The sequence below is a fragment of the Vespa velutina genome, chromosome 4 (assembly GCF_912470025.1).
Source record: "Vespa velutina chromosome 4, iVesVel2.1, whole genome shotgun sequence".
Classification (NCBI taxonomy): Eukaryota; Metazoa; Arthropoda; class Insecta; order Hymenoptera; family Vespidae; genus Vespa; species Vespa velutina.
Window position 1 is genome coordinate 5457583 of NC_062191.1, and position 26286 is coordinate 5483868.

Sequence of the window (26286 nt, forward strand, 5' to 3'; positions counted from 1 at the left end):
TAGGTCGGTAAAGAAGAAGACATAATCAATTATTTTTTGCAAGATACTATTCAATCAAAGGATTTTCTCTTATGAAAATTTTCTATTAATGCATTGTGCAAAAGTTTTAATAATATATACATGATATGTTCGAGAAATTGGATAATAAATTAGTAAGACCCAATTTATAAGTTATAATAAATTATTATGTCTCAAAGAAGTAAAGTGATACAATTGTATAAAACGGTAAGATATTCTGTGATTTATTGTTTAAATTCTTATATATAATTTTATAATTATTCACAAATATCTGTTTTTCTTTTTTATTATAGCTTTTGTATATGGGACATGATCATCCAAAAGGTTATGAATATTTTAGAACAAGATTAAGAAGAGCATTTAATAAAAATAAAGAAGAATGTAATCCTGAGCAAATTGATAAAATGATAGAACATGGAAATTATATTATAAAAGAATTGGAAGCTTTATATATGCTACACAAGTACAGAACGTTAAAAAGTAGATATAAATAACCCAAAAAAATGGATTAAAACAAAGTATAATTTGTACTATATTATATTCTTATTCATTATGTATATATGTATAATATATTTGTTATTTATAAATATCATTTTATAATGTAATTTGATAAATATGATGGTTAATTAGATTATTGTGAAATTAAGTTTATTTTAACCTCATTTTGATTCTATATCATTGTGTAAATGTTCTATATTTAGTTAATGTCTATAGGGTATAAATATTGTTCTAGTTAAAGATTGCGTAGATGTTTGATAACTATGTAGAAAAAAAATATTTGCATGTGTGATATGCGCGCGCGCGCGTGCGCACGTTTGTGTGATATATATACATTATATATATATATATATATATATATATATATATATATATATACATATGCATATGTATATATATTACAATTTTGCAAAATAAATATCTTACATCAATATGTGCTATAATGCATAGGAAATCTAAAAAAATTCATAATTAAATAATAACATGAAATAGTAATATTTTTCTTGTAAGAAATATATATGTATAGATTCGTGTTACATATTTGTTACTCAGTCGAAAATTGAGAAGTTCAATGTACATTTCTGAGAACGTGTAAACATTTAATCTTCATAGTTTTATATAAAATTCGATATTATTATTTTCTATTTTATTTATGTAAAATCAAATACTTTGCGTATTATAATATTTATTACCATGGCTGTATGTGTGGCTGTTATTGGAAAAGATGCGAGTATTCGTTTTCTTTGGATTTATAGGTTATACAAGAATAATATTTTTATGAAATATTTTCTTCTTGTATAGAAATTAATTGATCATATATTTATTATATTTTGAGGATTTCTCTATTTTTATGTAGTCTGATTTTATAAAGATTTCTGTAACATTTTTTTATAGAATTCTCCCAAGTATATTAAATGTGCAGATGAAGCCCTTGCATTGCAATTTCATTATAAAGTGCATACATCTATTGATATTATAGAAGAAAAGTTAAACATAGGAAACAAAACAGCAGTTGATATTCGTGATTTATATTTAGGTTTGTTACTTACCACGGAAGAGTTTAAAATGTATGTATTTAATTTTACTCTTAATATATTGAATCAAATAAATCATTAATAATAAGAAATTTTGTTCTAGCTATGGTTATGCTACGAATACAAAAATTAAATTTGTGATTGTATTACAATCATCTAATATATCATTTCGAGATAATGAAGTAAAGACGGTAAATAATTACACAAATCTTTAATATAATATTACCATATATAAAAATGTAAAATTTTTAATGGATCTACAGATATTTAAAAAACTACATACTGCCTATTCCAATGCCGTTTGTAATCCATTTTATGTGCCAGGCAGTTCAATCAATTCTAAGTAAGACTATTCATATTTAAATATTTTTGTTAGTTACTTTAACTTATAAAAAATTTAATTGCATAAAATTAAATTTTTAATGTTTTTAGTAATAATATATATATATATATATATATATATATATATATATATATATATAAATTATATTCTTTAGGTCCTTTGATTCATCTGTAACGGAGATAATGGGAATTATATAAACTCATACATTCTTTTATATAAAATTACTTTACCAATGTTATTGATTCATTCTTTGACTTTTATCCATAAATAAATAATATATAATATAATAGTATATTATAATTTTCTAAAGCAAAAAGAATTATTATAAAACAATGTTAAATAGGATCTTTTTTATTTGTAAATTCAATCGAGTTGCATCATATACAAATTGGTAGACCATTTTTTTTTTATATTTGTATGATGTAATTTGATTATGAGATGAATTAATGAAATGAATGATTATGAGAGTAGCACATTGAAGTTGGTTACTCAATGTTGTTACCTCGAATATATTAACTACTTGTAAAAAAAAAATAGATGATACTATATGATAGAAAAATGATACTATAACAAATGTATTATACAATTATATTCAAACATACAACATTAAGTAAACAACCATTCAAGTGATAACAAAAATAACATGTAGGCTGTTATACATACATTCTATTGTCATCATTATATTAAACATCATATAACGTTCTATAAAATTTTTTATCGAAATATAATTGTACTTCAATTAGAAAGTTAAAACTTATTTTCATCATTATTTTATATTATTACAGAAATGGCATAAAATAATTTAAATCAAAGACTAATAGTAATATTTGCAGTATCTACTACAATACATTTTTTACTAATTAATATCAACGTTAAATATTTAACTATAAAGTTATTATTTTTACATGCAACAGATTTTGTTATAATTTGACAATTACAATTAATGTTCAAAATCAATTATCAATTATCAGTTATATTTATGATTGATATATTAAATCTATCAAATAATAGTACAAAAATAAAGTAAAATATCCATGTGACATTTTTTATGTAATCAATACAATGATTCACTATTATGTTACTATTATAGTGTAAGAAGCATCGATGATTGCTCTGTACGTTGTAATAAGGATGGTTTTGACCATAACATTTGATTTTTGTCACATAATAAGGGTGTACTTTCTGAATATCTTGCATTCTGCAAATAACCATTATTGCTGCTACTATTATTACATTTGATAGTGAACATTCCATTAGATTCATATTCAGTTTGTATGTATGAATACTTCTTTATCCTTGTTTTGTCTTTATGTAGTCCACAATCAGTTGGTATGGTTGTTATAAAATATGATGATAGAAGTATAGCCTTTGTCATCCCTATTGACAATAAAAGCCTATTGGAATATAAATGCAGACACTTTTGATTCAATATGATATGAGAAAAAAAAAATATATATATATTCATATTTCAAGTGCAAGATATTTGTCAATAATGGCAAATAGAAGTAGCATGTCTATGAAATATTTCATGCAGTTTTCACATACATGTTAATTATCTTCATATTGTTACTTTGATTAAAACAGTGCTAGGTTTATATATTAAAAAAATATTGTGCCTTTAAACGATGTTTAAAATATTACTTTTTGAAGCAACAATGTATGCTATGTTAAAATCCTTTAGTTAAGATCAACAAGGTATTGTGCACAAATTTCTAATTATAAATAAACTACGGTAACTAATTATTAATTAACTAATTAAATTAACAAATAAACAAACAATCTGATATAATATAATAAATAAATATAATTGAAGCATTTTCTATGCATGTGTTTTTATAATTTATGTGAATGATAAATCCAGAAATATTGACAATACATCTATCACAGTTATTGTCAAGATACATGGATTGTATACTGATAATTGAGTACTTATATAAAAGATGCGATTAAAATTTGAAATAAAACTAATTGACTTAAAATTTCCACTACGCTTAGATTACGCGATAACGATTAATTGACGTTACTCCTATGCTTTCTATTGAAAACATTCGTGTTTAATTACTTTTTATATATGTCAGTTTTTAAAAATTATTGAACTATTTTTGATAAGCAAGAGTTTTGATAAGCAACAGAGAAATGCTATATTTTTGTACAAAATAATATATCCATAAATTGCCTTATTACTTGTTACGTCGAATACCGCTGATTTGATAATACATGAATATCTATTTTACCGACCATTTTGGCAAGTTGATTTTGCCGTTGGTTCTTCGGTAATTGAATCAGCATCGTTTTCAGTATCTGTTTCCTTAACACATTTTATTAAAAACATAGTTAATGCCCCAATTATTGGCGGTACTCCAGCCAATAAGAAAGGCAAATCATAAGAACCTATATAACAGAATAAAATGCGTTAATATGCTAATATATATATATATATATATATATATATATATATATATATATATATATATATATATATATATATACTATGAATGATATATATATATATGAATGATTAATAATAAAAAATGTTCATGAATTTACCAGTATGATCGTATAAAAGGCCAGCGATTGGTGGTCCTACCGTCAAAGGTATGGAACACATTCCTAATAAAAATCCAATTGCTTGAGTTGCACCTTCGCGGCCACAAATGTCAAAAGCAATAGGACCTAATAGCGATATAAAACATCCGTCGAATAATCCCATACTTAAAGAAATGAGTAGTAGAATAGTAAAAGATGGTGTTACGGTAAGTAACATCGTGAGCATACCAATGCTTAGAAATGATATCTAAATAAATAGAAATTGTTTTGTCATTGCTACCTTTTACGTATACACACATATATTATTTATGGTACAATGATAATAAAGTATTATACCTGTTGCAGTAATATTCTATTTACTTTAGGCAAATCAGCGATATAACCAAATATTAATCGACCTATTCCAGAAGTAATACCTATACACATGACCGGTAATTTTCCATCTGAATCTTTAAATGTGGTTGCTACGAATTTTCCGATATGTACGTACGGTACAAAATATCTAAAAAAATATATAAAGTATTAAAAATGTGCTTCAATATCTTAAATAATTATTTAATATCATTTACTATTATCAATAATTACACAATTACCCAAACAAGGCAAGGGGAATAGAAACAGCCCATACAACGTATCGTCGTTTTTTCCAAATCGATAAATTAATAACTTCCTTCAAACGATGTCGAAAATTCGTTTTTTGTGGCGATTGGCATCGCGGAGGTTTATTAACTGAGAAATGTACTTTTATTGTAATTTCTTTTTATTTCACAAAATTATTCCAACTCTATCATAACTCTACTCACGTGGTATCGGTTTGAAAAGTAGCGCGCAAAGCATGATAACTGCGGTCAACAATGCCAAACTCCGAAATGTTCCTTCTAATCCAAAATTTCGAAGAAGACTTTCCATCAGATATGGTATAAGCGTCGTAAATATGGAACTTCCAGCCGTGACAATGCCATTTACCAATCCCAAATATTTTTTAAAATAATGTCCTAATATTACTAAGCTTGGTGTATAAGCAAGACTTGCACCGAGTCCGTACATCACGCCGTAGGTCATATACAATAATTCTACCTAAAATAGACGATCATAAAATATTCAAAATCGAGTTTGAATGTAATACAATTTTTTATTGTAATAAAATTTACTCCAATCAAGAAAGTTACCTTATCGGAGAGCATCGAAGAAAGAAACATACCACTCGATGCTATTGCACCTCCTAAAAATGTTGTCATCTGAATTCCAATTTTATCAGTGAGGATACCAGCGATTGGCGATAAGAAAAATGTTGTACCAATGGTCAATGATCCGACTAGAGCTGTTAAATATAAGAAGAAAAAAACGTATCTACAAAATGTTTTAAAATCATCTTCCAACTTTCATTTTTATAATGATGAGCTAAATGTACCAAGTGAATGAAGCAAACCTAAAGTGTTCACATGCACACTGTAGGAACGTGTCAATAATAATATTCAGAACATAAGTTCTGATTGGTCGAAACGAGCTCTATCCTTTTCTTATTCAATTCGCGGATCTCTATTCAACTTACAGAACTGCAATATCTGGACCGAGCAAAATATATAGATACTTTCACACCTTGTATATATATATATATATATATACAAGATACACAAAAACATAGATCTGTCTATGAAAGTATCGTTCGTTTTCGTCATAATTATTATTATCGAAATGAAAAAATATTTTTAGTTCACTAATTGTATTGAGACGATTGCTAGTTAAATTTTCATAAAGATTTAGGTCAGATTAGTTATGAGATATGAAGAAGCTAGCATTGAATTGTAATGATTAACTATGATTACTATGATTAATCAAGCTATAATTGACTGTTAATTTAGATGCATATTATCTGGGACATCAACTGTAAAAAGGATTGATCTTATCAACCGTTTAATTGATATGTTGATTAAGCACTATTGTGAGGAACGTTTAACTCTAAAAAAAAAAGAAAGAAAAAAACAAAGAAAAAGAAGAAAAAAAAAAAAGAAAAACTTATTCTATTGATCTTTGACATATTTTATCAGCACTTATTCGCAAATCGTTTTACTGTACAATAGAGACATTTTATCGGAATTATGTTGAAAACAGTCGCAAGTCTTTTAATTCGTTGGACTTTCAAGCTTGCTAGAATCCTAAGAATCATTCTTAAAAAAATGATTATCGTTAACAACAGACAGTATGGATGTTGACAATAATACAGTACAACGTAAGAAACATGGAAATAAAAAGGTGTTGGAGCGGAGAAGTGAGTGATTTATCGTCAAAGAAAATTATCCGAGAAGTATTCGATAAAACGTTATCAGAGGAGGAACAAGAAAATGTTAAAAATAATTCGATAGTGTCGATCGTTGAACTGTAATGTTTTTAACGTAATAATTAAATGGAATATATACAAAATAGAGAGAGAATTTGAACGATAAGTCGTAAATCCTTATAGATAATTTTAATTATATTAAAACAATAAAAATCTCATAATGATCTTACACGCTTTAGAGGACACCTCTGTTTCTCCAGCTTCCAATAATTTATTTTGTAGTTCGAGATAGATTAAAGAGTATGTGTTGATCACGCTAAATAAAACACCATTGATAAAGAAACTACCAATCATGATCATCCAAGCTCTGAGACCACCATCAGGTGGTATATTAAGATTAGCATTGTTAGCTTCCGGATCTTCTTGTCTGTCAGTTTTCATAAGTGGTTCCTCATTTTCGATATTGTCGATCTTCTTCGATTTAAAATCGTTAGATCTCGTTATTTTTTGTTTTGTTTCTGAGAAAATGAGTTTTGTCTCGGAACAAGGCTCAGCGAATTCATTTGAATTTTCATTAATATTCGGAGCTTCCAAGGACTCTTCCATGTTCGATAATTCTTTTTGTTTAGTATGGCCATACTCCTGTTGCAAAGTAGTATTACTTAAAACGTAAGTCGTGTCACGTTTATTTTGAACATTATCGGTAACTGTCATTATTATTATTTTTGCTATGAAGTACGATGATACAGAATTTCGTCAGTCTGTAACACAAATAAGAATGTGTTCGAGTTATACTTATATCTATAGCTCGTTTCACTTAAAAAAAAAAAAAAAAAAAAAACTTCAAATATATATTTTTATAAAGTTATTGCATTTAAAATATTAACGAATATGTTTTATCACGTTAAATCGAAAGTATGTATTGTATTACCGTAGTAGTAACGCAACAGGTAGACCGTTCTTGCATCATCTCAAAATCAACAACGAAGAATTGACTGCGGTGAATTGAACATACCAACTGGTCGCTGCTCTATGATTTCAAAAGATATATATAGGTTTTATGTAAATCTCAACGAAGTTAAATGTATGAAAAATTTTGTCATGCTGCCATATTTTATGCAAGCTACGTCTGAATTTGATAGCAATTCTGTGTTACTTAATACGATAATTTCTTATGAGAAAAAAAGAAAAACGTCTTAATAAGGAATATAAAAAATACATGAATATGATAATCCTATCGGCACATTTAACATCTCTGAACCCGTCGTCTTTCTAAGCCAGTTATTCAATAATTTTGCTAATTGACACATACAAAATTTTGTTACTTTCTCATACTGATATATAAATTCAAATCAATTGGTTAATCTGATTACAAATAAATTACCTAATTAAACTAATATTAAATTTCGAATTTATTTCGTTTAATTATAGAATATATCATAGGACCAGACCATGATTATTTGTAAGTAAATAATGGTTAATTGTATAAAAGCCTGTTCATCCAACAAAATTGATTATTAGCAATAATAAAGATAACACTTCCTTCTAGTATTACCATACGCATTTAGTTCAATGGCACCTTACATGTTGAGCCAGCCGTATTTATATTTCGAATGCGGTTTCATCGTAACGATCCAGCCGTTTTACATACTGCAATTGCTCTTCTCGCGTATCTTTCTATATCGTTGTTAACTACGTCAATCAAATCAAGTAAAATTCAAATGATTGGCTGTGAATTTTGAATATTGAAAAAATCAATCATTTCCGAAGAGATAAGAGTACGTAGATATAAAAGAAAAATTTCATATACAATATATTTAATGTATCCTGATCGCATACGATCACATGGTGTATCCTAATCATATCAATCTAAACCTTTACGATCTTACAAAATAGAGCCTCGTAGTTGAGGGAATAAAAGATCGTACTTGGTACATGTTATTAGGGTTACAAAGGCGCTTTTGTTTTTCGATTCGTTCGTAAATTGTACCGGTGAAAGCCTTACTTCCTCGACAAATGGGAACCAAAGAATAAAAGAGAACTCTTATTGCTGATGTTAGATGGATTATATACAAGTCATACGATATACGAAAGATACAAATTTTTTATCAAATATTTCGAACGTGCCGGACAGATTTCATTCGTCAATTGTATCAACTTGCGTCAATATATGACTTATGTAATGATGGAAATCTAAAAATTAAAACGAATAAAAGAAAAAAAGAAATGAAGACTTTCCAACAATTTCATTTTCAAATTTTTCTCAAAGGAATATGAATACGTATTGGAAGTAGATTATTTTTAAATATTTTGATAGACACTAGCTTATATATAGTAATATAAAAACTAATCATACTTTGATATATCTTATATATATATGTAAGTAAATATCGAATGAATAATTTCATTTGTATCAGGGCGTCGCGTAGTTTTATAATATTGTCGTTACATTAACCGGATTTCAACCCTGACATTAATTGATGTTCGAATCGAGCAGGTCACGCGAATGAAATATCGGTGACTCTTCTTGAGGGATCAGTTAACCTTTTTTATTAGTATATTGCCCATCGTATTTCCTACATATTGTTCGAAATTCAAAAGTGACAATGATTTATGTACAAATAATAATAATATGTAATCAAAACATATGAGATCATTACAAAAAGATATTATTAGAGAAGTTAATTTCGTAGCACATTTGATTGATTTTAATTAATTCAATTTCGAATTCTAGTTAAAATAGTACAACTATTATATAAAAGGATTATCTTTTCCATGTTTTTCGCGTGATAATGAGAGAAAAAATAAAAAAATGCATTTAGTAAGGTAATTAAAAGTAAATAAGAATGAGTAATAATATCGTTTATCGACATATCAGAATATCTTTTATGTCAAAGTAAAGTCAATATTTTCTTTCATATCAATTTTGAGTAAATTTTCAATGTCATGGCAAAATTGTTCTAATTATGTAAAAACACGTGATATACTTATGTAAAAAGCGAAATAAAACGATATAATATCTAATCTGTTTGCATAAACAAACGAACAATATAGAGGAGATGAAACCAAAAAAAATGTTAAAAAAAAAAAAAATTAAATGCTATATACGCAATGATAAAGTTGAATCAATTTAAATCAATGGAAATACTTTTTAGATTTTTGTTTAGAGTAGTCACAGCGAAAGTACATCGTTCGAATATCCTCGAGCAAGCGCCAACATAGATCTATCCTAATCTTTGTCAACTCTGTCACTTAAGCGATAAAGCAGGGTACGTGAAATGATGATGATGGACGATGATTCATCATTGAAAAGTGCGTCGCCGAAATACCACCATTAGAAATTTATATGTTCGCGAATATAATCTATTGATCTATTCATCGTTAGGGATACGTTTGGAAGGAGAAAAATGAACGAAGATTTTTGAAACTATCACTATAGACAATAACGGTTGGTAAAGTTGAAAGAAAGAGGAAAAGAAAGAGAGGGAAATAGATAGATAGAAGAAGAAGAAGAAGAAGAAGAAGAAGAAGAGAAGTGAAGAGAAAGGAAAGAAGGAGGAAGAAAGAAAGAAAGAAGGAAGGAGAGAAAGAAAAAAATATAAAAATAGTTACGTTACCAGTTGTTAGCAGTTCGTAGCACAATTCGTAGCACAATTTATATTAATGATCGTGATCGTTACTATCGGTAAAATATGATAATATGTAATAAGCCTAAGCCACGCGGGTTTCACGAGCGCCTCGTGGGAGGACTAAAACAACAATATTTCTTGAAAGGAACGACAAACATACAACGAACACCCTATAATACAACCGTCCGAACGCAATGCCAGACGCAAACTAAACCTCGAGCGTTGACCACGAGCCGGCGGGAGCCCGCGCGAACGATAGGATTCCGAGTCGAGCCGATCTCATCGAGTCGAGCTGACACGAAAGCGTATACTGAGCCTATGAATCGTCACTTTCAACTTTCACGTGTGTATTCATTCGAATACACACTGAACGTCATAATAAATCGAACAATGAGAATTATAAATAGAACGACAGTCCAATTTTATGTCGATTATCGACGATTCTTATTGGTTTTGATTTTATTTTTTTTTCTGCATTCGTATTTATAATGTCGTTTGTGATTTTAAATCTTATTTATCTTTGATCCAATAATCGTTTTCTCTCTTTTTTTTCTTGTTGACTGATGCAATATATTTTATTTTTATTTACGTAGTTATCGAATGAAAATTTACTTCCTAATTATTCAGAGACTAGATCGATCAATAGAAGTTTCTCCCCCTTTTGTTGTGACTTTGAACACCTGCATTTTGTCATTTTTTTCTGAACACTTTACACCTGTTCAATAGAATATATTTCAATCGATTGTTTTTTTTTTTTCTTTATAATACTATGAATAAAAAAATATTGTATATACATTTTGATACAGCGAGAATTTTTCTAACGATTTACGTGATTGATATTTGATTTATTGCGTGAATATTATAATTCTCATTGATAATTTAATTGAAAGAATGATCGAAATTTTTAACAAATTATGGATACATTACCTTAATTATATTTTATTATTCTTGTTACTGCATTTTATTTCCATCTTCTCTCTTTTTTATATTTATCATCTTACATTCGTTGGATCAGTTCGCTAATTTCCACGCTTAAAAAATACGTGATCGTAAATTTTAAAAACTGTACAAAATATTATACAAAATAAGATTATTGCAATATCAATTACGAATAAATAAATAAATAAATAAATAAATAACTAGATAAATGAAACGGAAACAAAATCTACAATTTCTATTATGTATATGAATATCTGTCATCCCATTTAATAAATATATAATCAAGGATATGTTGCTTTTTTTTTTTTAAATATGTACCATTATTTATCACTATTTATTAATGTTAACTGCATCAATATATTTAAATATTAGGATGACAAGATTCATTGAAGAATCAATCATAGTTTGATTGTAAATTCAATAAATATTATTTGAAAATCATGAAGGGATATGCTTTTAAGAGGATATTTTAGTTTCAATAATAATTTATGTCTTTCCACCTGAGACTATCATGTTTTTACATGATACCAATAATTCTTCTATGTTATCTTCTTTTGTTATCCAACAATGTCATGGAAGAATAATAGATTAGAATGTAAAATTAAAATTCCAATGTATATCATTTTTTTCATATCTTCTAACCATTCATCCATAATGCCTTTATCAGCAGAGAATCTATAGTGAAGAAAAAATGAGGTATGATGTGATTAACAAAATAATATATATATCAAGGATGAAGACGTGACCTAATATAAATGTTAAGGTTATGATAAAAGCAAAAACATGTAATAAAAAAATTCACATACTCGTGGAATAATCCATTGAAGGAATATAATTTCACGTAACGATTATATTTACTATATGCACTAGTCATTGTTACTTGTTAATACTTTAAACAATTAATATTTTTAAACACCGTTATCTTCCACAAACCGATATCACTTTATACATCACTGTACTTCTATGAGAGATAAGGGTAGTTATACGTATCAAATATAATCTGGGGGTAAGTTATCATCTTCAAATTAATCTTTCATTTAAACGATTTATATTCTTTCATTGATAATTAATTTTTTTTTATTGAATATTAGAGAACATTGAATAGGACTTGGAATTTTTTTTAAATTAATGAAAAAATAAAAAATTTTAAATAACGTTGAAAATAAAAAATGATATTTAACAAATTGCACGCCATCTTGTATGAATATTAGAGAACACTACGATTTTATGAATTTTCAATATACACATACGAATAATCAATTAATATTTATATTTTAATTCATTATCATTTTATAATTAAATTAGACTATTTTATTTTTGTATTTTTATATAATTATATGTTTAAGTTCGTAATGTTTGATTAAATTGATTCAACCAATGGAAAACGTTCCTGAAGTTGCCCGTAGAAGGAAATAAAAAAGGAATGGCCGTCGTTGATGACTATTGTACTATCTTTAGGCACACGCGGAGCGTAAGGTTTTGATCTATTAAAATATATTATCAAGCAAGAAAGTAAAACAATTATTATAAAATGTCGACGATGGCAAGTCCTTTAGCTGTTGGTGGTGTGAGGCAGTCAGGTGCACCTGTAAGAACTCAAAATGGTAAGATGACAGAAGAAAGATTTGTACTCAAAAGTTTGGTTATGCCGGACTGCCTCTAAACGTAGAAAAGAATTTTATTAATTTTATTAATACATTTAGATCAAATATTGTATTAATGAGTTTATTCCTTACACATAATTCTATTCTTATTTTTACAGTTATGGCTGCTTCTGCTATTGCTAATGTAGTTAAAAGTTCTTTAGGACCTGTAGGATTGGATAAGATGTTGGTCGATGACATTGGGGTATATTTTCTTAATCTTATTTTGATTCTATATTTATAATATTATGATTTATGTAAAAAAAATTTTTTTTTAAGGATGTCACAGTTACAAATGATGGGGCAACTATTTTACGTTTATTGGAAGTTGAACATCCAGCAGCTAGAGTATTGGTTGAGTTAGCTCAATTACAAGATGAAGAAGTTGGAGATGGTACAACTTCTGTTGTAATTGTTGCAGCTGAATTATTGAAAAATGCAGATGAGCTTGTGAAACAGAAAATTCATCCAACCTCTGTTATCAGTGGTTATAGACTTGCTTGCAAGTATGTAATATGATCTAAATTTCATTTATTTTTATAAATTAATTGATATAATTATTGTTTATTTGTTTTTTTTTTATGATGATTTTAGGGAAGCTTGTAAATACATACAAGAACATTTAACTGTTAATGTTGATGAACTGGGAAGAGATTGCTTGGTCAATGTAGCAAAAACTTCTATGTCTAGTAAAATTATAGGAGCGTATCCTTTCTAATTCAAAAGAAAAAAAATAGTGAGCCGATAAACATTTATTGATAAAAAAATTTTTCTTTAAAAAACAAATGTTTATTTAATCATTATGTTTATGATATCTTTTTTATTTCATATTATAATTTCCATTACTAGTAATTAATAGAGATGCTAATTTCTTTGGTAATATGGTCGTTGATGCTGCTAATGCTATCAAGATCAGCGACGGTAAAGGTGGACATCTGTATCCTGTTAAAGCAGTTAATGTTTTAAAGGCTCATGGTAAAAGTGTTAGAGAATCAATTCTTGTACATGGTTATGCACTTAATTGTACAGTGGCTTCGCAAGCAATGCCTAAAAGGATAGTAAATGCAAAAATTGCTTGCTTGGACTTTTCTTTACAAAAAGCTAAAATGAAGTTAGGTGTTGAAGTACTTATCACTGATCCTGAAAAACTGGAAGCAGTACGTCAACGAGAAATTGATATCACAAAAGAAAGGGTTCAGAAAATTCTAAATGCTGGCACTAATGTTGTCCTTTTATCTGGTGGAATTGATGATCTTTGTCTGAAGGTTTGTTGAGTACTTATATAATAGAAAGTAAAGAAATACTACTGATAAAAGTGATACTTTAACTTTTGGTATCTTGTTTTTAGTATTTTGTAGAAGCTAAGGCAATGACAGTACGCAGATGTAAGAAAGCTGATCTAAAAAGAATTGCCAAAGCTACAGGTGCACAATTTTTAACTTCATTAACTAACATGGAAGGAGAGGAAACTTTTGAAACAAGTTTCCTTGGCGAAGCTGCTGAAGTAGTACAGGAAATGATCTGTGACGATGAGCTCATTCTTATTAAAGGGTTAGTTTAAAAATTTATTATAAAATAGATTAAATAAAAAATATATATATCATTTTGTTAATAGACCAAAAGCTCGAACAGCTAGTTCTATCATTTTACGTGGACCAAATGATTATTATTGTGATGAAATGGAACGTTCTGTACATGATGCTTTGTGTGTCGTGAAACGTGTTTTAGAAAGTAAAAATGTTGTTGCTGGAGGAGGTTGCGTTGAAGCTGCCCTTTCAATTTATCTGGAAAACTTTGCTACTTCTTTAGTAAGCATTTTTTATTTAATTAATAGTAATCTTATTAACATTGTCATTATAATGTTATTCTTCATTTCACAGAGTTCTCGTGAACAATTAGCAATTGCTGAATTTGCAAGATCACTTTTAATAATACCTAAAACATTGGCTGTAAATGCTGCACAAGATGCAACTGATCTTGTTGCAAAACTAAGAGCTTATCACAATTCTAGCCAAACAAAAGCAGATCTAGCAGAATTAAAATGGTACTGCTTTAATACTCTTAATCTATAAATAAGTTTATACGTATAATTTATATCAAATATTGTTTATACTATGCAGGGTTGGTCTTGATTTATTAGAAGGAACTATAAAGGATAATAAAAAGGTTGGTGTATTAGAACCAGCTATTTCGAAAATAAAATCTTTGAAATTTGCTACTGAAGCAGCGATTACTATATTACGAATCGATGACATGATTAAATTGGATCCTGAACGATCCAAAGATAAATCATATCATGATGCAATGGCTGCTGGTGAATTGGATGAATAAAATTGCTTTCATTATGAAGTTATAGGAAACATTTTCACAGCAAATCTTGTTCACAAATTTTTCATTATACTAATGCATCTCATGTGTTGATTAAGAACTTAAAATATTATAATTTTTAAGCCATTGTCATAACATATATATTTACAAATAAATAATGTATTATGTTCGCATTTCATAAAAATACTTAATTCTTGTATGAGTATACTAATTAATAATTATATTAAAGGAAATAAAGCTTTTTCCTAACTATATTTTGTAACCTTGATTTAATGATTTATAAAATAGATTAAAATTAATTTTATATATTCAAGGTTTCTATATTCATCCATTATTATTATATTTTGATATGATGCAAAATGTATTTTTAATAATACATGATGAAAGGAATTTAAAAAAAAAAGAAAAAAAAAATTATTAAAAATATTATTGATAAAAAAATGTATTTTTGATATGGATTTTCTTCTTATTCATATATGAAACAATAATTTTTAACATATTTTGTATATTATTTGAAATAATTCCACAGCATTGAATTGGAATTAATTTGTCATTTTAATGAATTACATGTATGCAGCTTTTTAAAATATTTCTTTTAATTATTATAATACACATACACATAAAATAGATCAGTTAAATAAATAAATATATATATATATATATATATATATATATATCCTATATATATAGGATATTAAAAGATCTATAGTTATCATTAACCTTTTTATTGCATATGTGAATTATAAGTGTTATTTGTTTTTTCTTGTTTTATTTATACTTTTTTTATTAAATAATACTTATACGATTTTAATCAAGGATATAATCTATCATTTCTATTGAATTTTCATATCAGCAGTGTAAATTGTTATGTCTGCATTACATATAATTTAATTCATTTTATCTGCAAATACTCCAACTCATACTGTATTACATATTCTTATTGGAAATATACATAAAGAAACAGAACTTTATTAAATTTATGTATATAATTAGTATGAAGAACATCTTTAATCCTTTTAAATGAAATGAATAAACAGTGATATAAAGAATAATCTAATGTTTTGTATAAATTTGAATGGATTATATATGTGCTTTAGGAGCCAAAATATAAACTATAATGATTGAGTTTATGATCTTCATTATCTTTTGTGCATAAAATTAATGAAAAAAAGTCATAAAAAGTTTACTCCAACAAATTATATTGGATTGTATTTTGTTAAAAAAAAAATTATTGTTAATTTCAATATTTTGTAAAAGATACATAATAAAAAATATTTGTTTGATGCACACTACCGATAATCGACATCATAAAATCATCATTAAAGAAATATTTGTTTTTAGCAGACATTTAATATAATATATATATTATTAATGAGATTATTTACACTACAGTGTTTGAATCAGGCTGTGGCAGTTGATTTACTCAGTTTAAAAAATGTTTTTCAGGTGTAATATGTGTATCCATGATTATAATGATATTCTTATGTCAATTACAATTCATGTTTATTTACAATGGTATGTTATGATCATATTTAACAAATTAGCATCATTTATACGTTATTTTGGTAAAATATATCTTTTTCTGTTAGAATATAACATCCTTGTAGCACAAAGTATAAGTATACAACAATAAATTAGTAAATCATTTTTATTCCTTTTTTTTTTTCATAATGTCAGTATATTAATTAAATTAATGTAATATATTGTTTTTGTCTAGAAAATAATATTTTATGTAGATCTTTAATAATTATGATTTATAGCAATATAATTCTTATACAATACACACGGTTTAGAAAAATAATCTCATCTAAAAAAAAAATTTAATATAAAAGTAAAAAGTTAGAATGTTTGGATATTTTGTTTTCAATAGATAGCATTCCTGATTGACTGATAAATTAATTAGAATTATGTATGTTTGGTAATAATTTGGATCTATTTTCATTATATATATAAACTGATATATAATAAAAAAAATTTTATATAAAGAAACTTTTTAACTTTATTTTTTGTTGGTATCTATTCATGTTATTGTTTAAAATGTAAGTATTATAAACAAAAAGTTATATTTTTCCTGATTTTTTTTTGAGTATCAAACATTCATAAAAAGAAAATGTTATAAGCGAAAATCTGCAAATACTGCAAAAAGTTATTAGCTTTACCACATTTTGCCTTCTTTCTGCATCATTTCCTGGAACTTTGAATCATTCTATTATTTGTAAAAAACGAAGAAATGCCGATAAGAAATTAAGTGTAATGTAATTGATTTTATTTAGAATATGAACTTGGATCTCCGTCTTATTTTAATTCTCTTTATCAACTGTGTCATTAAATTTTCAATAAAGTTTCTCAATTAAAAGAAAACAATTTTAATACTTATTGGCACAATTGATTGTCATAAGTGGTGATCCAAGTTCCATGAACGCTTTACCTTCTTATAAGGCATATTTAATTAACATTTTAATTGAATTTATTATATGCTGTAATTCAAGGATTTGTTTCTATTATCCAATGATTTATATCACATAAAATAATTGAGTTCGTTCAGTTGACAGCCCTTTATAAAAGCTATACGCAATAGACGTATTTAAACTCGTTTGCTAATTTCTTCGGTTATTTACAAAGTTAAAACATGATTTGTCGAACATTTACACTCTTCAAGTTCTCCCAGGATATTACAGAATCTTGACAACATGCTAGATATTTGCATACACTTTTTACAGTTTATCTACACAAAATTGTAGACAATATACTTTTACATCTCTTTTATAGTTTGAGATGACATATCCTTGTCCATTCACCAGAAGTGTTTGCAGACAAGATGTGTTATGACATTAATTAAAAGTACATAATACTTTTATAATGCAGGATTTTCGAATTTTGGTCCTTTAGTAACTATGATTTCGGCATAGGGATACTCTTGATTCAATTCTAACACTTGAAACTTTTTCAATACTAAGAGGGTATAGAATTTTTGTGCAGCCTGTAAAAAGATGGTAATGTAACATTATAAAAAGTCTTTTACAAAAATAGAAATAAACATTAAATTGGACATACCTGTTTACGATTATTTTTATATGCCATCTCTGATAGTGATAATCTGTCTTTGGTATCCAGTTTACTTTTAATGACATGATACATATGTGCTGCTCTTTTATTAAGCACACGTTCTTCAAACTGTTCATAGGTTTCATCCACTTGTTGTTCCTCTTGCTACATATGCCGATATATAAAATATAATTAATTGAATTCTTTAAAAAATATAAAAATAAAATATGAAATATAAAATACTCACTGGTCCCACCGAAGGAGGAAATTCATAATCTTCGTGATTCCATGGTGTTGCTGGTCCTCTTTCAGAAATAGCACCAGGTGTGTGTGCAGGTGGATGCTGTTCATCATAGCCAACATATGATACTTGTGGTTGGGCCTATATATATAATAATATTAGTTTTTTCTTGTATGACTGAAATAATTAAAATTTACAACTTTGAGATATATTATACCTGATCATAACCAATATTCTCCATCTGTGGCATTGTAGTAGGTGGTATAGCAGGGACTTCAGTAGGAGGTGTAGGCGTAGGTGGTACTGCTTCTTCTTCAGCTGCTCCAAGAATGGAGCTAACTTCAGCTGGAGGTATTTGAGGTATTTCTAAACCCAATGAGGGTGTTTCTGGTTGAGTTACAGGAACTTCTGTAGTTTCAACTGAAGGCGCAATACCACTAATTTCTGGTACGGATGGTTCTGCTGGCAATGTTACTTCAGGAGGAACTGGCGATTCAGCTGTTGGAACAGTTGGAGGAACTATGCTTGGAACTTCTACTGCTTCAGTGGTAATTGAAGGTTGACTAACTTCTACTGCAGGCATTGGTGGTGGAGGTGCTGGTCTTGGCTATAAAAAAAATAATAAAAGATAAATTAAAACAAATAGAGATAATAAAATAATATAAGTTGAAACAAACCTCTTCTTCTTGTGGAGCTTTTCGTTTGCGAGCCATCCTTTTATTAAGAATACTTTGTTCAAAGGCAGCTGCATCTGCTTCGGTGTTATCCCTCATTTGTTCTAAAGATAACCCTTCTTCTTCTACTCCTAATCGTCCAAAGTCTTCATGATCGTAAGATTTGCTCGTTAAATGTCGTTGGTAATTCTAGATAATAAAAATATTTTGCGTATATATAATGATATATAAATTATTAAAGACCCATTTTATAATTTTTGATTATTTTACTTTAAACAATGCACGAGCTGGTATTGGCCTTCCTGGTAAAGCAAAGAGTTTTTCCACTCCACCTGTTTCTTTCCAATGCATCAAACGTTTTGTTGGTGGTGCCAAATCTAATGTCGTTACGATGTCACTAGTATCAGAGAGTTGTGCTTTCATTTCTTCCCCAGAAATATTTTTTACTTCGTCCACGATGAGTTTACGTTTTCTTTTAGCTTTTGTAAAACCTACAGTAAAGTATAACAATGAGTATATCTAATATAAAATTTTGATAATTTTATAAATGATTTAATTTATTATTTTTAACCTTTAAGTGCTGATGCATCTACGGGTGCAAGAGCAAAGCTTTCTTCTTCATCATGTAACAATGTAGTCTGATCTTGCATAGGTTGTGGTTCTTCTGCTATATCCATTGGATGTTCTTCAGGAGCAGTTGGAGGAGCAGGCGTAAAACGTCGACTAGCAACACTAATTCTTCCTTCTATTTCTTCACCTGTTACTGCTGGGCTAGCAGGTCTTGAACCGTCAGAACTAAAGAAAAAAAAAAGAAAAAAAAAAGGAAAAAATTTATTATTTCACATATTCAAAACATTGAATATATTATAATAAATAAGTACCTCATTGCTCCCATTGGAGATGCAGCTGGTCCAAAATGATCACCCATATCTTCCTCAGATTCATCATGAACAGAAACAGCAGCTCCTGGTGCTGCAGCAGTTTCTTGCTGTTCTGCGATTGAACTAACTTCAGGTACAGGAACTTCACCCATTGGAGCTTCATCGAATAATCCTCCTTCAAAGAGGCCTCCAGCTAAAAATAATATTTTATTCGATAATCGTGCTAATAATTTGTTTCATGAAAAATTAAAATGCATACATATAATATCTTGACCAAGATGACCACCAAAACCGTCATCTCTAATTGGTGTGTCTATATCCATAGCCTGTGGAGCTGCTGATGTTCCTGCAACTGGTTCTTTCTCTTTTTGTTCCAGCGTTGTTTCTATACCTGGTCCATCACTGAATAGCATATGGCTCTAGATTTGATTTAATTTAATCCATTATATAGAAGAACAAAAATTTCTTTAAAGTAATATATTAAATTATTATTATTATTATTATTATTATTATTATTAATATTATAAAAATGTATAGTAAACCTGATCTAATGATGGTTCTATAGAACCAGCGTGGCGAAGTAATTCAGGTGGTTCTGCATCAAAACTCATATCACCAAATCCTTGATCATGTGTTACTAAAGAAAGACTACCATAATCTTCTCTCATTGTAATTTCTTCTGCCCTGGACTGATTTAAACTAAATTGTGCCTCAATATCAACATCCCTAAAAAATACAATAACGTAAAAGATGTACAAATTCATATACATTAATATTCACTTGTGTGATATTAATATTTACTTCAATTCAGGCATAGCTGTATCAAAATCATGAAACACTTCTGGTAACGTTATAGCTGTAACTGCTGCTTCTCTATGTTCTTCAGGTAAATCAACCATTCCTGGGCGAAATGCCATTTTGATTTTAACAAACGCTTCATTACAATCAGCTAGTAAATATTTTGCTTTGCGTGAATATATGCGTACTACTCCTAAGAGTAAATGACCTGACGTACGTAACGCCATTTTCACCTATGATATATTGAAAGATATTATTATAATTAAAAAATGAATTTACTATATATTGGTTATTGTTTAATATCTTAACATTAATACTTATTTGTATCATAAACATAATGCAGAAAAGAATACCTTAGGTTGTAAAATACCATCTACAGATTTTTCAATATTGGTTTCAAAAACATGAGCTTTTGTTAACTTTTTATCCCAATGAGCAGCTAGCCAAATTCGAGCCAATGGCCCTTTTTTGGCTAACACAAAGTGTGCGTAAAACATGATTATATCCTTATATTAACCTAAAATGAATTTCAATAACATCACCATTATTTCTAAGAATTGGATGTTTTAAAATATCTAAACAAGTGTAGCAAAACGTGTCATCTTGTTGCTGTGCAGTCAATGAAAACAGTACAATACTGCATTTGTTGATTAAATAACATTAATTGTTATCAACGAAACAATATCACATATTCACACACAGATATAATATCATATATAGATTTATCATTTTCTGTTATAAAATATGTATCAATTAATGCATAATATTGTAAAGAAAGTGATCAGTAAACTTGAACGATGTTAAAATGTCAACATATCTGCACACAAGATGGCGTTTCTATCTATAATTTTTGGCGGTTAAGCGTACAACACGAAAAGAGTGAATACCTTCTTCACTGTTTATTCTTTTTTAAAAACTTTTCTTACGCCGTTTTATTGTCAGGTTGTACAACACTCGAGCATGTTTTAAGAAAACAATAACTTTGATAAAGACAACTAACGGGACTTCGACACATACGGTACGTTGCTAACCGCCGCGTCCTCACAATCATTCACAACCGAATAATTTCACAGCGCGCTCAGAAACTGTCTTTTCTTGCGTTACTGCGTACCTAAACACACCTTACGTTGCTCCCATATAGATAGACGACGATTGGTCAAAGATTTGTGAGTAGTTTTCGTACTGACTAATAGAATGCATGTATCAGTCAGTCGCTTAATAGATATTGGCCAATCAAAAATATGTATATTAATAAATATTTTTAACTTAATAGATATTATTGGCTAATAAAATTGGTAGAATAATGTTGAATATTTGTTTTTATAAATTTCAAATCATTGATTATATCATCTAATTCGATCGTAGAACATGTGTTAAAGTTGCTTGGTGGATTGAATGAAAAGTTTGCAATAATATGTGGTAGTTACGAGTTTATTTGCGAGATCGTTTTTAACTGTAACTGATTGTTATTTTGGTCAAAATGTAATATATATTTTTTCATTTATATTGTAGAAAAGAAAATATATATCTTAATATATCTTTTTTCTTATTTAACATTTTCTATTATTATCACCTTTTCTTTCCTCAATAGATTTTAGATACGAAAAGATGGGTGGATTGGTTGGTAAAATGAAACAATCAATGAATAGATTTAATATAGAAAATCGTGCAAATGCTGTTATTTCAAGTAGTAAAATAATTCCTGCTCCTAAACCTGCTGGTGCAATAAAGCAATTGAAAGTAGCTCAAGAATGTAGGTTAATTGTAAACAATTATATATATTTGGTACTATTTAGGTTTGATACATTGTTATTCATTCTGTAATTCAAAGAAATTCAATTTATTTTTTAGTAAATCCAGATTTTTTGAAGGAACATTACGAAAAGGATTTAAAACTTGATGAACATTTAAAAAATGTTTATGTAACATCTACGGGAACAAAGGTACTATTAATTATGATATATTCTCACATTAAACATTTAATGTAAATAACTATTGGAAATTATCTAGATGGATACATTGGATCAACCAAATCCTGATAGACCATTACCTATATCGAGAACCTCTGAAGACTTTGAATTTGGATTTTATATGCCAAACTCTGTTCCAGTAGGAAAACTAACCCTGAAAGAGATATTCCAAATTATTATTGAGCATAAAGAAGATTCTGTTAAAAATAGTAGTGATATTTTAGCTACGAAATATAAATTAGACAAAGAAACAATAGGTAAGACAAATTTTTTACTATAAATAGAAAATTCTAAATTCATTATATCATACTTTCCATCGATATTACATTTTTATATTTTATAGAAAAATTATTGGAATATTACAAGTTGTATCAATTAGTATTTCCTAAAGAAAATATTGATAATAAATTCAAATTTTCTATTGATAAGATAAAACAATTTACAAAGGGATTTATGCAATTGAAAGAGGATTATGAAAATGAACAGGCGAAAATAAACAAACTAAAAGAAATAACTGCATACGAAAATAAAAAATTAAAGAAATAAGAAAAGATACAATTAATTACTGAAGTGTATATTATTTAATAAAATTAATTATATTGAAATGTACATTTTATGTGATCTATAAAAATGATAGGTAATGCGTGTGATTAAATATAATTAGTTTTAATTATAATAAGAGTTATATAACATTAAGTATACATCATATTTGGATTTTTAGCAAACATTCAAATTCAAAAATTCAAATATTTCGTATTCAAAATGGAGTTATAAGACATACATAAATCTTGTACAGGATATCGAAGGTAAATATAAATTATTTTTTTATGAAATATAGGTGCAGAGAAGAAATGTATATATTTTACATATTCATATATTTATTGCAATTATGTATCACAGTAAAATTATAATAATACTTAAATATAGCTTTCAATAAATAGTTTAGCTAATCACATAGATTTTTATAGACTGATTAAAATTCTTATTAAAGTCAGTCCAATTGTACTTGTACTTTACATATGGAACACACAATATATAGGTCTCCATTTTTTTTTTTTTTCTAAACATATCTATTATCATTGTACTATCATGTGTGTACATTGTTATGTTACAATTATTGACACAAATTAAAGTATCTGTTTTTCTAATCCAATATAGAATGTATATTTTATTTGTTTTATATTATATTAAATAATTTTATATATATTCAAGATTTTTTTAAGTAGAACAATAAATAAACCTTTGTATTAACTGTAAATCGTTGCAAAATCTGAAACGTAAAAAGTTATGTATCAATTAATACGTAGTAATCTAAGAATATTTTTAAATAAAAATGATAAAAATTATTAAAAAGATACATTTACGTACTTAAAATAATATTGTAGATAATCGTAATGGTCACTAATACATGAATCTCTTTAAATGTAGAAGAATTGGAATGAGAACGTGCGAGAAGAATGTCCTTGTTGACTTTACCCCATTCAGGAATGTCTTTTGTCTTGTCCATCATCCAATAAAAGCCTTTCATTCTTAAATGTTTTTTTAATTCTCTGCCCACCTCTTCTCTGATTCGTTGATTGTAATTATTTAACCACCGGCGCTGCACATCATTAGAAGTATGTATATCACTGATCAAAGGACACTACAGCAGGACTGTTAGAAATATCATTGCCTTAACCCGAAGAATAAATGTAAAGATTTTTCGAAAATATAAGCCATTTAAAAAGAATAACTTACGTGCATTGGTGTTAACATATTAAAATCTATCAATTTAGGTTCATATGGTACAAGAGTGACGTCCCGAAATTTTAAGAAAGTTTGTCCTGTTGTTTTCTATTGAAAAAAAAAAAAATAATAACGATGGAATAATATAATAAAATAAAATAATATGTATGAAAAAATATAAAAAATTCTTACCGATATGTTGGTAGTCACGACTTCAAGTATATTTTCTAAACGTACACCGAAATCACCCTTTTTATAAAATCCTGGTTCATTGGATAAAAAAAATCCTGGCTTTAATGTAACAGACATACCACCTGTATATGATATACTAATCGGAGCTAAAAAAGAAAATTCATTCAGTAAACATTATTGTTTAACAAATTTTCCACATGAGATATTAAAAAATTTAACACACATTCATGAACGGATGAAAAGTGTCCAATCCCATGACCAGTACCATGCATGTAGTCATTACCGGTACTCCAAAGAGATCTCCTTGCTAATACATCAATCTGATCAGTCATCAGATCATCTGGAAAGATTAAAGAAGATAATTGTATCGATCCTATTAATACTCTTGTGTACGCCTTTTTTTGTTCTTCAGTAGGTTCTCCAAAATGTAATGTTCTTGTTACATCTGTTGTACCATCTGTAAGTATATTAAAAAAATTAATTTATTTACATTATAAATATATTATTATATAAAGGTAGATAATAATAGAAGTTTACCTAAATACTGTCCACCTGAATCAACAACCAACATCGAAGTTTTCCCTATAGGTATATTTGTTAAATTAATTGGTTCGTAATGAGGTAATGCGGCATGAGCACCGTAAGCAGCAATCGTTGCAAATGAAATACCCTTGTTAAATTCTTGTTCCAAACGAAATTCATTTACGACTCTCGACACTTGCATCTCATCCCATCCCTCAGAATTTAAGGATATTTGTTCTTCCATGTATGCAAGAAAATCACACATGGCCATGCCATCTCTGATATGAGCTTTTCTCATGCCTTCAGCTTCAATTTCATTTTTTACCGCTCTTAGATCAATTATAGGCGATGCTTTTGGTAATCGTTTCTCAGCTGGAATCTGAATGACAAGATTATATATTTATATAAATTTATATGTATATTTTTATAATACTTTCGAAAAAACAAAATTATAGAGTTACAAGAATATTTATAAAAAAACTCTATAATTACATACAGCTATACTCTATAGATATACTCTATAGGACATATAGATATGCTCTACGTAATTCCTAATACCATGAACGTCAAAGCGTCTCGTGACTCCGGGTATTATAAGATCGAGAAAGTGTGAACTCTATCAAATGTACAAATGTACATCAAAGTGTATACACGAAATCTACGTGTCAGTTTTTAGTTGAATATATATATATATATATATATATATATATATATATATATGCTGTTTTTTATATAATAATTACTATCTGCCACGTGGATAGACTAAACATATTTACACGTTTAGGTTTTATCTATGGGGTGTGTGTTAGTCCGTCACGTAGGGATCAAGCTAAGCTCAAGCAGTTCTCTTGTGTCAGGATAACATGTCGAAGAAGGTGTACCTTTGACTAGTATTATCCAGTCTAAATCTTTTTCTTAGTACAATTCAGGCTTTTTCTATCTTTTTCTATTATTCTATTAGTATTTAATTATTAATATTAA

General features: G+C 27.8%; 6 protein-coding genes across 23 annotated transcripts in view; 3 read left to right on the top strand and 3 right to left on the bottom strand.

Moving 5' to 3' along the window:
* The first annotated feature begins 3 nt into the window (after positions 1-3).
* LOC124948987 (trafficking protein particle complex subunit 2-like protein) lies at positions 4-3710 on the top strand. Its single transcript, XM_047493437.1, has 7 exons — positions 4-225; positions 312-454; positions 1209-1242; positions 1411-1583; positions 1654-1741; positions 1814-1893; positions 2048-3710. Exons 1-7 carry the CDS (start codon positions 187-189, stop codon positions 2088-2090), a joined length of 600 nt encoding a protein of 199 aa, XP_047349393.1. The 5' UTR covers positions 4-186; the 3' UTR covers positions 2091-3710.
* LOC124948984 (monocarboxylate transporter 10) lies at positions 2540-12329 on the bottom strand. 12 transcript variants are annotated; one of them, XM_047493427.1, is made up of 12 exons: positions 12093-12329; positions 11787-11961; positions 11275-11378; positions 7650-7748; positions 6949-7479; positions 5610-5761; positions 5244-5517; positions 5034-5169; positions 4777-4942; positions 4441-4687; positions 4132-4284; positions 2540-3270 (listed from the first exon to the last, which is right to left on the bottom strand). In XM_047493427.1, exons 5-12 carry the CDS (start codon positions 7430-7432, stop codon positions 2978-2980), a joined length of 1905 nt encoding a protein of 634 aa, XP_047349383.1. In that variant the 5' UTR covers positions 7433-7479; positions 7650-7748; positions 11275-11378; positions 11787-11961; positions 12093-12329; the 3' UTR covers positions 2540-2977. The 12 variants fall into 12 exon arrangements, 11 of the variants coding, with proteins under 11 accessions (XP_047349383.1, XP_047349382.1, XP_047349381.1 ...); XM_047493426.1 differs by having other exon boundaries at positions 11275-11410; XM_047493425.1 differs by lacking the exons at positions 11787-11961; positions 12093-12329 and having other exon boundaries at positions 11275-11429.
* A 371-nt stretch (positions 12330-12700) lies between these two features.
* LOC124948985 (T-complex protein 1 subunit alpha) lies at positions 12701-15511 on the top strand. Its single transcript, XM_047493435.1, has 9 exons — positions 12701-12890; positions 13049-13134; positions 13209-13435; positions 13524-13634; positions 13789-14194; positions 14278-14480; positions 14545-14737; positions 14810-14973; positions 15050-15511. The coding sequence occupies exons 1-9, from the start codon at positions 12818-12820 to the stop codon at positions 15258-15260; spliced, it is 1674 nt and encodes a 557-aa protein (XP_047349391.1). The 5' UTR covers positions 12701-12817; the 3' UTR covers positions 15261-15511.
* A 1919-nt stretch (positions 15512-17430) lies between these two features.
* LOC124948621 (double-strand-break repair protein rad21 homolog) lies at positions 17431-21973 on the bottom strand. Its single transcript, XM_047492483.1, has 13 exons — positions 21784-21973; positions 21250-21413; positions 20900-21129; positions 20641-20824; positions 20358-20517; positions 20099-20291; positions 19789-20012; positions 19488-19708; positions 19221-19406; positions 18761-19150; positions 18550-18684; positions 18312-18467; positions 17431-18237 (listed from the first exon to the last, which is right to left on the bottom strand). Exons 2-13 carry the CDS (start codon positions 21391-21393, stop codon positions 18112-18114), a joined length of 2349 nt encoding a protein of 782 aa, XP_047348439.1. The 5' UTR covers positions 21394-21413; positions 21784-21973; the 3' UTR covers positions 17431-18111.
* A 206-nt stretch (positions 21974-22179) lies between these two features.
* LOC124948392 (protein NDUFAF4 homolog) lies at positions 22180-24401 on the top strand. Of its 4 annotated transcripts, XR_007100708.1 has the most exons (7): positions 22180-22378; positions 22488-22649; positions 22748-22839; positions 22907-23123; positions 23210-23503; positions 23588-23672; positions 24295-24401. XR_007100708.1 is itself a non-coding variant. In XM_047491942.1 (5 exons), the coding sequence occupies exons 2-5, from the start codon at positions 22505-22507 to the stop codon at positions 23410-23412; spliced, it is 657 nt and encodes a 218-aa protein (XP_047347898.1). In that variant the 5' UTR covers positions 22180-22378; positions 22488-22504; the 3' UTR covers positions 23413-24401. The 4 variants fall into 4 exon arrangements, 1 of the variants encoding a protein (XP_047347898.1); XR_007100707.1 differs by having other exon boundaries at positions 23210-23672; XR_007100706.1 differs by having other exon boundaries at positions 23588-24401.
* Positions 23725-26286, bottom strand: part of LOC124948390 (xaa-Pro aminopeptidase 1) — a 37919-nt gene continuing 35357 nt past the window's right edge. For 2 of the 4 annotated variants that reach the window (XM_047491936.1, XM_047491937.1), the window contains exons 8-13: positions 25321-25684; positions 25007-25240; positions 24784-24929; positions 24604-24699; positions 24235-24508; positions 23725-24136 (exon numbers count right to left, since the gene is read on the bottom strand). In XM_047491936.1, the coding sequence (XP_047347892.1) occupies positions 24114-24136; positions 24235-24508; positions 24604-24699; positions 24784-24929; positions 25007-25240; positions 25321-25684 (1137 nt within the window). In that variant the 3' untranslated portion in view covers positions 23725-24113. Of the gene's footprint in view, positions 24137-24234; positions 24520-24603; positions 24700-24783; positions 24930-25006; positions 25241-25320; positions 25685-26286 lie in introns of those variants that run through there. The other 2 variants (XM_047491938.1, XM_047491939.1) reach the window with 2 other exon arrangements.